This window comes from Armigeres subalbatus, chromosome 1 (assembly GCF_024139115.2).
Source record: "Armigeres subalbatus isolate Guangzhou_Male chromosome 1, GZ_Asu_2, whole genome shotgun sequence".
Taxonomy (NCBI): Eukaryota; Metazoa; Arthropoda; class Insecta; order Diptera; family Culicidae; genus Armigeres; species Armigeres subalbatus.
Genome location: NC_085139.1, coordinates 239,999,007 through 240,012,283, shown reverse-complemented (window position 1 = coordinate 240,012,283; position 13,277 = coordinate 239,999,007). Strand labels below are relative to the sequence as shown.

At 39.8% G+C, this 13,277-nt stretch overlaps 1 protein-coding gene across 5 annotated transcripts in view; it reads right to left on the bottom strand.

The window, feature by feature from the left end:
- Window positions 1-13,277, bottom strand: part of LOC134206060 (uncharacterized) — a 672,178-nt gene that overhangs the window by 517,549 nt on the left and 141,352 nt on the right. For all 5 annotated transcript variants that reach the window (XR_009978242.1, XR_009978243.1, XM_062681739.1 and 2 more), the window contains exon 2: window positions 11,166-12,022. Coding sequence is in view for 3 of the 5 variants with exons in the window: in XM_062681739.1 (XP_062537723.1) it covers window positions 11,166-11,799 (634 nt within the window). In the remaining 2 variants the exon portion in view is untranslated. The remainder of the gene's footprint in view (window positions 1-11,165; window positions 12,023-13,277) is intronic.

The window sequence follows — 13,277 nt, the reverse complement described above, 5'->3', positions numbered from 1 at the left end:
CAGATATTACATAAAAGATTTCTTAGAAATTTTCTCAAGGAACTTCTTCCAGCAATTCCTTTAAAACATTCTTCGGGAATCCTTCTAGAACTTCCTGCAGGAATTCCTCCGACAATGATTTCACGAGTGCATTCCGAAATTCTTGCTTACCTTGGTAATTTTTTAGTGTTTGTTGTTTATTTTTTCGTTTTACTCTTTTTTTAAAATTCAATTAGTAACGCCATCGGACACTACTTCATTCTTTAAATAATTTTCAAAGGATTTCCGGGAAGAAATTCCGAAAGAATTTCTGGAGAAATCTACGAAGGAATCTTGGAGGCTTTTCGAAGAAACTTTCAAAGAAATCTATGAAGAAATATCAGAAGGAATTCTTGGCGGATTTTTTTAGATTATTTAAGGAAAAACATCGTGAGGAGTTCTCGAATGATTTTTTGGAGGAGTTTTTGAAGAAATTCCTGGAGGGTGTAGGAGTTTTCAAATGAATTTTTGAAGGCATTTTTAAAAGAGAGCCTGAATAGATTTTCAAAAATAATTTCCGTTGGAACTGCTAAACAAGTTTTTGAAGGTATTTCTAAAAGACTTCCGCAAAGAATTCCTAACGGAATTTCCAGAGAAATCTATAAAGGAATGTCTGAAGGTATTTTTGAAGGAATTTATGAATTTTAGAGGAAATGCCTACTGGTATGTCTAAAATAATTCCTAGATAAATCCAGGAATTCCTTCGGAATTTTTCTTAGAAATCGATTTGCAGATTCCCTCGGAATTTGCCTCAGGGAGTTGCGTTGCGTTGCGTTGTAACGGAGTATTTCGTAGATTGCATACTGATAGCTGTCATGTATATTCTTTAACTTTCTTACTCCAATTGCTTATGGATTACTATTTGGGATTTAATAGCAACCCAATTAGAGGTCCAAAACGATAAAGCATGAAAGCTACCATTGCTGGCCACGCCCATCTTTTGTTACTAGGAAAGGGAGGAAATGATGATATGACATCTACTTAACGAGAGGCCAGCGACTCACCGACACCTTAAAAGATGTCAAGAAGTTGGATGGAGGGTAGGGTATATAGTTTAGGATTATCATAATAAGCAAATGATATTATAAGTTTGAACATACGTTGGGAGTGACCATGCTAAGAAAATTATATCACTCAATTGATGGTTTTCCTGGGATGGGACAAAGCTATTAAACTTGCCCTGGCTAAATAGCCTAGGTTTAAGCGCCATTGTTCGTTCTCTGAAACGAAAAAGAAAAGAAAATATATTAAATGCCCCTTCCCCCCTTATTTATTTTTTTCCAATTGAGAGCCCGTAAGTAATTTTTTTTAAATAAATTTCTTCTCAATTAAAAGTGTTGATTAAAGAAGTGTGACAGATTGAGGCTTTATGTGCAACATTACTCAAATTTGATTTGATTCCACCTAGATATGTATTGATTCACACATATTTTGCACGCACTTCACGAAAAAAGCGGGTGTAAATGAAACGAAACGGGTGAAGGTTAGTTTGTAAATTGGTGTGAATGTAGCGTGAAATGTAAGACTGAGTAATGTATACATTAGACCTCTTCATGTTTTCAAAAAGTATCAAAAATTTAACTGGTCAGTCCAGAATCACAATTCTTATGCTAAAATATGTCTCCTGTTAAATTTTCAGCTGATTCGGATAAAATTTCGAGGTAGCTCAAGTCGATTTAGTGTTTCTGGGCTATTTTCAATTTTGGAAAAAAAAATCTAACAAGAGATATAAACGTCGAAAATTATCGCAACAACCTCTATACGGAAGCTTTTGGTGTGCTCTACAAATCTTGTGAACATTGCGATTCGTTCCGTTCACGTTTTGTCCATGTTAAAGTGATTTTTAAGCTTTTAAGTGTATAAAAATACTGTTTCCTCCAAAAGCCATTGTTCTACAAAATTCTTGAATTTATGACAAATGATTGCTAATTTATTATATTATTATTCCTCTTTTTTCCCTGGAAATTTTAGTTACATAATTGCCCAGATGTGATTTACTGTTAAATTCTTAAAAATCAGAAGCTGAACATTTGTCGTAAATTTGCACGTTAGGATTTCTTCAAACAAGTTGTTCAAACAAAGAAGCTTCGATTTCTCTTGTTACTATGATGCATTCGATTTTAAAAGCATGCAGACATATGGTGACTTTAACAAAATTTGGAAGTCTTTTGTTGTAAGCATCAAATATCATATGATTTGATTTATGTTTTGTTTGAACAACTTGTTTGAAGTAATCCTAACGTGCAAATTTACGACAAATGTTCAGCTTCTGATTTTTAAGAATTTAACGGTAAATCGCACATTGGCAATTATATTACTCAAATTTCCAGGGAAAAAAAGGAATAATAATATAATAAATTAGCAATCATTTGTCATAAATTCTAGAATTTTGTAGAACAACGACTTTTGGGGGAAACAGTATTTTTATGCACTTAAAAGCTTAAAAATCACTTTAACATGGACAAAACGTGAACGGAACGAATTGCAAATAGTTATACATTAATAGCATGAAATGAGCTCACCAAATAATAAAATGATCCTCCAGTTGTGGATTCCAGAGGCCTTTTCAACTGGACGTTCAAGCGGCTTAAGCGGGAACATCATACAGCTATATACCGAAAAAATTGGCTCGAAACCACCACTTAGAGGATAGTTCCCATATTTTCACTACACCCGCGAAAATGTTTCGAGTTGGAACTATTTTTGGAATTTGCACTCTTGGACGGCGCACCCTTGATTAAGACAGAAACATCACGTTTCTCTGCATCCTCGCGAAAAACTTTAACTCGCAATCCCAAATATAAAACTGATTCAGGACACAACATTCACGCACTCTGCGGAACTACAGAACAGTCAGCCGAAACATTGCTTTTCCGCTCCCTCGGAATTTGCCTCAGGAAGTTCTACAAAAACTCATCCGGAAATGATTTCCAGAAAGTCTTTCGGATTATTTCGGATAGTCCTTGGAAATTCCCTCAGGAATTAGTTCGGAAATTCATCCACGCATTCTTTCAGAAATTTGTTGAGAAAAACCTTGGGAAAATCGTTGAGATATTCATCCGAAAATTTCGATTTTTTTCTAAGAACTCTTTTGGTATACCTTGTTCTAGGACAAAATTTCCTTAAGAATTCTTGATCAAGTTCCAGAAAAAATATCCAAGAAACTCCTGAAGGATTTTTCAAAGTAACTCCTGAATGAACTTCTGATAGTCTTAGCTTTCTCCGCAAACTTCTTTGGACATTCCGTCAAGATTTCATTCAGAAACACGGATATACCTTCTGAAAATCCTTCACAAATTCTTTTTTAAATATCTACGGAAAATGTTTGAGGAGTTCCTTAAGAAATTGTTTGAGAATTCCTCCAAAAACTCTGTAAAAAGTCCTACAAAAATTCAATTACGGATTACTATGGAAATTTCATTAAGTTTTGAAAATTTGCTTAGGAATTTCTTCAAAAATTAATTGAAAAATTGCAGCGGAAGATACTTTGCGGAATTTTTTTTTTGGAAATTCCTCTAGGGGTTCCTTAGCAAGCTCCTTGTCAATTTTTCCTAAAATTACCTTAGGGATTCTTTCAAATCTACCTTAAGCATTTTTTAGAGATTTTTTTCCGGATAATCCTTTGAAAATTCCTCCAGTAAATTCTTTGGTTACTTTAGGAAGCTACCTATAGACACTGACAAAACTACCTCTGTAAGGGGAAAGGTCGTTTGGGCGAAATCCATTTAGCCGAATGCCATTTGGCAGAATTCCACTCGGCCGAACAAACCATTAGGCCGAAACCAATCTGGCCTAAAGGGTCATTTGGACGAACGGGTCATTTGGTCGAACAAATAATTTGGCCGAAATGGTAATTTAGCCGAAAGGGTCATTTGGCCGAAAGAGTCGTTCGGTCTAAAGGGTCATTTGGTCAAAAGAGTCATTTGGCCTGAAGGGTCATTTGGCCGAATAGGGCACTTAGCCGTATAGGACTTTTAAAATGTGAGAATTTAGGAATGAGAAGAGAGACGTCTCACAGTGAGAAAAGAGAAATGAGGAGTGAGTAGTAAGACGTCTCACTACTCACTAAAAAAAATGAGAAGCGCGAAGTGAGTAATGAGACGTCTCACTATTCACTTCGCGCTTCTCAATTTCTACAGTGAGAAGAGAAAAATTAAGAAAAAGAAGTGAGACTCATTACTCACTTTCATTTCTCACTGTTCCCTGTAAAAAGCGAGAATTGAGACGTCTATCTTTGCACTCCTCATTTATCACTCATTGTTTTAAAAAAAAATGAGAAGCATGAAATGAATAGTGAGATGTCTCATTACCCACTTCGTACAACTCACTTTTCACAATAAAGAGAATAGTGAGACGGCTCACTTCTCTCTCTCTTTATTTTTCACTTCTCATTGTAGAAAGTGAGACGTGAGATGACTCACTTCCCATTTCTCACTTCTCCCTGTGAAAAGTTAGTAGTGCGAAGTGGGTAGTGAGACGTCTCACTACTAACCTCGTGCTTCTCACTTTTAACAGTGAGAAGTAAGAAATGAGGAATGAGAATGGTGACGTCTCTCTTCTCATTCCTAATTTCTCACTTTTCAAATAACCTATTCGGCCGAATTTCCTGTTCGGCCAAATGTCCTATTCAGCCAAATTACTCCTTTGGCCATACAACCTTTTCGGCCAAATGACCCTTTTGGCCTAAAGACCCATTTGCCCAAATTACCCTTTCGGCTAAACGACCCTTTCGGCCAAACAACCTTTTCGACCAAATGACCCTTTCGGCCAATAGGGGCCCTCCTTAGCCGTGTGGTAAGACGCGCGGCTACAAAGCAAAACCATGCTGAGGATGGCTGGGTTCGATTCCCGGTGCCAGTCTAGACAATTTTCGGATTGGAAATTGTTTCGACTTCCCTGGGCATAAAAGTATCATCGTGTTTTAGTGATGAACTTATAGATACATAAAAAATCACTTTAATAAAGACCAAAAAAAAAATATCATCGTGTTAGCCTCATGATATACGAATGCAAAAATGGTAACTTGGCTTAGAAACCTTGCAGTTAATAACAGTGGAAGTGCTTAATGAACACTAAGCTGCGAGGTGGCTCTGTCCCAGTGTGGGGATGTAATGCCACTAAGAAGAAGAAGAAGAAGAAGAACCCTTTCGGCCAAACAACCTTTTCGACCAAATGACCGTTTCGGACAAGCGACCCTTTCGCCCAAACGACCCTTTCAGCCAAACGGCCCTTTCGGCCAAATGATTTTCGGCCTAATGGTCTGTTCGGCAAAATGGTATAGTCGGCCAAACAACTTTCGGCCGAAAGACATTGGCAAAAAGATGCAGACTATCGAATTCTCGGAGTGTTTTAGGAGAAAATACTGCGCGGTGGAGAATAGTAAATGGCATAGACGAACGAATGAATCACGATTGTACCAAGTTTATAAAACTGCAGACAAAGGCAGGCTGATAAAATGTGGCAGATTACAATGAGCTGAACATGTACTGTGTATGCTGGAAGAGAGACCAGCAAAAAACCTTCCGAGAGCCTGGAAGAGGACATTGGCTCCGGGGTAGACCCCGCACTCGGTGGCTGAGTGCAATTGACGAAGATGCTCGTGCAGCCGGTGTGCAGGGAGACTGACGACTGGCGGCCCAAGAACGAGCAACCTGGAATAGGAAATTAAATTCGGTTTTCCTCCGGACAACACGAAGTGCACGACCATCATAGGTATAGGTAAATTTATAATGAAATGTTTGGACATTTTCCCCAGGAATTCCTTCACGACATGCTCCATTGATTTTTTCTTAGGATCTCTTCAGATATTCATTCAAAGCTCCTTTAAAAATTTATTCGGAATTTATTTGAAATTTTGGAAGGAATTACTTTGAAAATGTCTGTGATTTCTTCGAAATTTTCCTGAAGGGTTTCTACTGATTTTTCTTTGGGAATTCCTTCAGTTCTCAAAGTTTTTTCGGAAATTTCTTCAAAAATGTTGCCGGATTGCCTTCATAAACTTTTTCCGACATTACTTCAGGAAATCCTTTGAAAATTCCTTTGGAAAACTCTTTTAGGAATTCCATCGGAAATTAGTTCATTGTTGAATAAATTTCCGAATGAATTCCTGCAGGATTAGCTCTACTAAAGGAATTTCCCAAAGAGAAAGTGAATGTATTTTAGAAAGAATACCTATCCAGTATTTTGCGCTCGATAATGGCCGCCGAGTGAGTGCATTTTTGACATTCAAAAGGTAGAAAATATTTACATATTTCAATCAATGTAGGCCTTGATTCATTGAAAAACATTGGCACTCACTAGTATCTACAAATATACAAATGTCAAGCATTCTCCATTATGTTGTTCAAAGATCTTGTAGTTTTCTCATGTATATTTTGTATTAATTTTATTATATTTTCTAGGAATGTCAAAGGCACAAGATAAGGACGTATCTATAATGATTATGATCGTTGCTTATATAAGAGTAAAGGAAATCTGAAACCAGACACCTGGATAAAATGATACTCATAAAGTGGAAGCACTACGCTAGATACGCCAAGACCAACTCCCTTTCTTGCTCCCTTTACACTAACCAGTTCCCTCATACCTAGAAAATTATATCCAATGTGATTGTTCACTATGACCATTTTGGTCAACATGGAATCACTAACCATAAGAATGTTCACAAACTTGCAGTTGACTTGATGCGCTTTATATTAGTCCATAGTATACCTATTAGAGTGGGGCGTCATGGTCATTTTTTCAAATCAATGGTTTTTCGAAACCATTCGGGGTACAATTGGTTGCTTCCTCGCTTTCCGCATCGCGTTTGAAGTTTGTATGGAAATTAGTATGGGAGAACGTATATTTTGCATTTCTACTACTAGAGGTTTCAGTTCATCGTAAACCAAGTGGAACATTGCGTTAAAGTGTAACCCAAAGGATGCCGAAAAACTTTGCTGAAGAAAGCACGTTGCTGGAACGTCCACGAAAAAAGTTATAACGCTTCGAAGATTGAGTGTTTAAACTGTATGCAAAAAATCGTTTATTCTGCCAGCACTGCCGTATTACGTAGACCAATAATTTAACTGAGTGTTATTTCAAAATAATTGATTTTATAGGGCTTTATATATAGGGCTTTCCGGAATTATTTCACAAAGAAAAAAATCTGACAAGAAGGAAGATGGGTTTTGCACCTCGATAACCATAGGTTGCCCGGTAGTGCTGGCAGAAACATTGATTTCTTGCATATGGTTTGAACAATCAATTTTCGAAACGTAATAACATTTTTTGTAGACCTTCCAGCTACGTACTTTCTTTGGCAAAGTCTTTCGGCATCTTCCAGACTATATGCTAACGTATTGAGTCACGTGATTGATGATAAATTGAAGCCGCTAAGAGCAAAAATGTTAAAAAGTACGTTTTCCCATACTAATTTCCATGTAAATTGTGTAACCAGTGGTGTGTCTGTCGTTTCGAGATGTGTGAGATTTTCGCGTTTTTATTCCGTGTAATAAATATATGTTATACAATACCAAGAAGAAAGTTGAATATGCGCTAAGCATCACAACCACCCATCACCCACCGGAAAGGATGCAGCCACACCACACATAGTTCCGCTATTCACCACCAGTGGCAGGATCACGGAAAACTGGACGGCCATTGGGGGGTGGCGTAGAAGGCGCCATGATAAGCAAAAGGCTTGGAGGGGAAGTTTGCGTGGTCGAGGGTTCTGAAAGGATATACGCCATTGCTTGGAATCATTTCCAAAGCGATATCCAAGCACGATAGACGTCTGAAAAAACAACCAGTTCTAATAAACCAGTAGAAGGAAGTAAAATGAAGCCTTGTGAGACAGTGGAAACTGTGAAGCTAAAGTAATCATCCAGGTAAAAACCCTCGACTAGAACTCCAACCCCCTCCAAAACTAAGACGCTACTTACTTTCCCCCAATGTGCTCGCAGGACCCCTCTATTGTTTGTGGGTTCAACGTTGGAGTTGCCCGTGATTGTTCCGGTTGAACCAGCCAGATAACGTGACCAGTTGCCGTCTCGACATTACGTACCCGGATCCGAAAGCGGCCCCGAAAGCGGTCCGAACGTCCAATAAGGATCAGCCCCGGCATAACGTCCCCCAATTGTCCGTGGACGCCGCCATTTTATTCGGAGCTTCGCGACGCCGTCAATTTCGTCCGCGAATAGCTCGGTGGAGGACGACAGGCGGCTGAACATCGTCGTGGAGTCGGAAGCAGTACAGAGGCGAGCGTAGGAAGAACGGCCTAGAGGTCAGCGGACCGGAGAAGGGGCCCCGCCAACAGAAGAAGAGTAGTGAGAAGGTGAAGAAGGTAGGAGATAGACGGTTAAGGAAGTGGGAGAAGTGAAGGTACCTCTGTGCTGAATAAAGTGGGTGAAGTTGCTAACGGTATTCAGGTGTTTTCTTGGTCGCGAGAGATTCAAGCGCGTATGCCGACCCTTAGGTTTTGAGGAGGGAGTCTCATGTGTGCCGAAGTGAGGGCTGCCCCATTAGTTACAATTTAAAACGCGATACGGCATGCGAGGTTGCAACCAATCGAGCCCATATTTTGCACAGATGATTGGGGTCCCAAAACGATTCAGAAAAACCTTGATCTCACTTGATCGGACGAAGTTTGCGTTTTCCCATACAACTGCGCCCCACTCTAATACCTATTGACATTATCGCTAAGGATCAGTAAGTCTTACACAGTATAAGTAATCTGCTAAAGGTAGCAATATATTGGTAGTAAAATGCCCTTAGTTTTGTAAGTTAACCTGCCCTCGAACCTGCCCATCAGCTGCGGATACTCCAGCTGCCCTGATAGAGGAGTTGGTTTTGCGCACATGTGGTGCATGGGAAGTACAAGAGGCGTTGATGTGCACGTTGTGCACGCAAAGCAGTGAGCGCAATGCTCAACAGTTACACGTGAATTATTAGCGGAGGAAATTGGCAAGTGCAAAGTACTTTGTAACTTTGTTTTGAGGGATTTCAGTGTGTCGAGCGTAGTGAATCCATCCGTACACTATCTGGGTATCGCCACATCGAGGTGCCTGGTTGCTGATTTCTTTTACTATTAAAAAGCACTGTCCACATTCGTTATAGATTTGTCCTTATTTTGTGGCTTTTTCCTATATTAAAATAAAATAATATACATAATTATTGCAAATGCTTGAGAAAACTAGCTGTACCAAACACTTGCAACACGAAATGGAAAACATTTTGACTTTTCGTTTGTTTATAGATACCGGCGATAACGGATGAGTGCAAATTTTTTTCAATGATTCAAGGCCTACATTGATTAAAAAGGGTAAATATTTTCTACGTCTTGAATGTCAAAAAGGCACTCACTCGGCGGCCATTATCGAGCGCAAAATACTGGATACAAATATCTGTAGGCATTATTATGGAATTTTACGAAGGAATTCCTTATGAACTTTCTTAAGAAATGTCTGTAGAAATTTCCCAAAAAAAACTAGTTTCCTCCAGAAATTTCTTCAGGGACTACACCAAGAACTTTTTTGGCATATTGAACCAAATTTCAGGAAAAAATATTAAATTTGGTTGGTCATCCCCAGTCTTACTTAGCTAATATTTATTTTTATTTATGTTGATCATAACATTTTAACATAAATAACATTTTGAAATCAGGTATTGATTAGTGCTGCCGCCAATTTACTATTTTCAATGTTCTTCATGATCGGCAAACGTAGAATATTGCAATTTTAATCCACTGAAGTCAACCGTGTGAATCAAAACCGCATGAATCCAAAAACCAGCATTAAAATTGATTTTTCCAGTCATTGATTTTTTCATCCACGCCGGTTCACGCCGCCGCCGGGGCAAAAGTGACCACCACGCCGCCGCCGCCGATGACGACGTCCTATTCGACCAAATGTCCTATTACGCTATATCCTATTCGGCTAAATGGCCTATGCAGCCAAATGTCCTATTCGGCCAAATAACCTATTCGCCCTAATGGCCTATTCGGCCAAATGTCCTATTCATCCAAATGACCATTTCGGCCAAATGATGTATTCGGTCAAATAACATATTCGACCAAATGTCCTATTCGGCCAAATGTCCTTTTCGGTCAAATGGCTATTTGGCCAAATGACTTATTCGGCCAAATGGCCTATTCGGCCAAATGACATATTCGCCTATATGACCATTTCGCCAAAATGACTTTCAGTCAAACAAATTTCATAAACTTTTGGAATTACGTGGATAACCATGGAAAACATACACAGATTCTATTCAACGTACCTTAAAGGGAACATCATATAATCAAAACAGGCCACAACTAGAGTCGCTTATTTAGCATAAGTTAAAAAGCGATCTACCAATGTTTCCCTCCTATGCGCGTTATGGTTCTCACAATTCGTGCTTTTGAAAAATCAGCCGTTGTACGACTTTGTTGTATAATCACCATATATTAGTTTGCGAATGGCTAATCGTTAGCTGAAAATGTTTTCCAAATATTACATTTTCTCATTTATCACTAAAATAGATCGCATACAAATCCAACCAAGCGACATCGTCGAATTTCCTTGATTTTACGAGCAAACCGAAATTAGTGCTCGCATAAGCACTTGTTTCGGCGACATAGCATCGTAGGTGCTGATATTTCTACCCCCACGAAAGACCAACCATTTCCACCAGCAAGCAATTGAGCTTACAGAACTTTCGGGTTGATGTTCAATTTCCTCTTCCAGCAATAACAATAAATATCCTAATGAAAATTAATGACAGACAGTGACAGTCTGTCAGTCAGCGAGCCGGCACATGAGCAGACATTTGTGCGCGACAGACGGAGCGAGAAATCGCCATAAAGCAATTACATTCGTTTTGATGATCCTAGCAGTTCCCACCAAAAAAGACGAAACTAGGGCATCCGGTGTCGGGTTTTTCACACTGAAACCATGTTAATGGTTCATCGATAATGTTTTATGTGATTTCTCTTTGTCCTTTCGCCGTCACTGTCAGTGACTGTCAGGCCTGTGGAATTTGAGGCCCTTTGAGTGCTTGAACCAGCGCTGACCTTCCTCGAGTTCAAAACTCCATTTAGCTGAATCAATAAATAAACATCAGCTCATTCCTGCTCGCACCCAGTCTTTCGCTGAAGCAGCGTGAAAGTAAAATTGGCTTCCACTTACCTCGATACACAACGCCCGGAACAATTCCATTAGCGGTGTCAAACACGTCATGAACGACGTGAACCTGCAGGTGCGTCCCGCCATCATCCTTGTCCTTGTCAACCCGTACAATCTTATCGTCTGGCTTCAGATAATCCTCGATATTCCTCGAGCAAGGTCCAACCCCGACCGTCGGTGGTTGTCCTCCGTCCCCATCCCCATCACTTCCACCATCTTCCGCGGGTTGATTCTCATTTTGGATCTGTTCCCCACCACTTTCCCCGGAAGTAGCTAACGCACTGCTACCGGACGATTCACTGCTGACGTCACCTACGGACTGTTCCACATCACCAGCCCCTCCAGCGTGGACCTGGTCCTCGCCCGGCGGTGAATCCAGAACGTCGTTCGACGTCAACGGTGAACGATTCTCACCTTCCCCTTCACCGGTATCATCTTTGGTAACTATGTAGGTCGGTGATTCCCCCGGCAATGGCTCTCCGTGCTCGGTGTTCGACAGCTCCATGATACCGGGCGGTCCCGGCGAGCGGCCCGGAGCCGGGTCCCCGCCCCCGTTGGCCGCGCTCTGGCCACCCGCAAAGGCAGCAGGGCCCAACACGGTGCAACCGATTACGAATAGAATCACCGTTTGCTTCATTTTTTATGACAGGCCGCCACTCACTGTCCCTGGACGGTAGCAGTGGCTCGAGGGGGGATGGATTATTTCTTCTATTTCTTCTGCTGTGCTACACACGGCGAACCACTCACACGCGTGCACTAGCCGTGCACTTGGCCGGGTGTTTCGCTCTGCGCTCAAATAGGATTAGCGTCGGTTTCATGTCACATTTTGTCCCTAGTTCCGTTGGAGTCACACCGCGTTTCTGCAAGGAAAAGTCAGAGATAGTGGAAATTAAATAATTGTGTTACGTTGTTTATTAGATAAGGGTAAATCGGTATTAAATTGTCCCAAGAAATGTAATAAAAGTAGTTATTGTAATTTATGTGACACATTCTTAGAAATAATGAATTCCTCATTTAATATTGTTCTACAAAATTGGACAATGACAAGAAATACCAAACAAAAAAATAGATTTGTTGCGAAATATTTCGACCATTACTTTATATGTCATCAAATACACGTGAACGCAGCAAACCATTTCCTAAATAAAATTACGAGCAAAATGTTTGGATTCTGCGTTATTTACGTACAAGGTAGGTATTCCAATGGCATAGATTAAACCAAAAAATACAAAACAAATTCATTCTCTTATTTTTGACCCTAACTGGACAGTTTAATCGGAGTTCTGACAAGTCACATATTATGGGAAGGAAAAACTTATTAAATGTGTGGCTATGGCCTTGTTCGTCACATAAGGGAAGCATATAATTAGCTCAACATATGTCGTTTGACTCTTCTTTAGCCTAGCGGTTATACGCACGGCTTCAAAACAAAGCCATGCTGAGGGTGGTTGGGTTGGATTCTCTGTCGGTCTAGAACATTTTTGGGTCTTAATTGACTTCCCTGGGCAAAATAGTATCATCATGTTGGCCACATGATAAACGAAAGTGAAAACGGTAACTTTGCTTAGAAACCTCACATGTGTTAACCTCACTTCATTTGTTTACAATAGATCGATCAATGCATCGTACTGCTAGACGGCAATGCCTCAGGGGGATATAATGCCAACAAAGAAAAAAAAATAAGTAAAGTGTTATTTATCCAAACGTCATTTGGCCGTAAATATCGTTTCGCCAAAAAATTTAAAATATTTAGCTATAGAAACACGTTCTCGGGAAAATACACAAAAGAATGCCAGTGAAATTTCCCAGGAGAAAAGGAAAAAAATAGGAAATGATAAGTGTGGGGAAAGGTTGGCCAAAAGCTATTCAGCTGAAATCATTTTGGATGTATGCAACTTGGCTGAATATAACGTTGGCCCGAATGTCATTTAGTCGTGTTCCATTTGATCAAACATAACGTTTGACAGAAGCATTTATTAGACCGAAAAGCCATTTAACCGAAATATGCTTAAACCAAACGTACGGAAAAATCATTTGGCTGACAATGCCGTTTGTCCAAAGGAAGGGTCACCGTAAAACTTTTTAATTTCTGGTTTGTTGATTTTAATCGGTGAT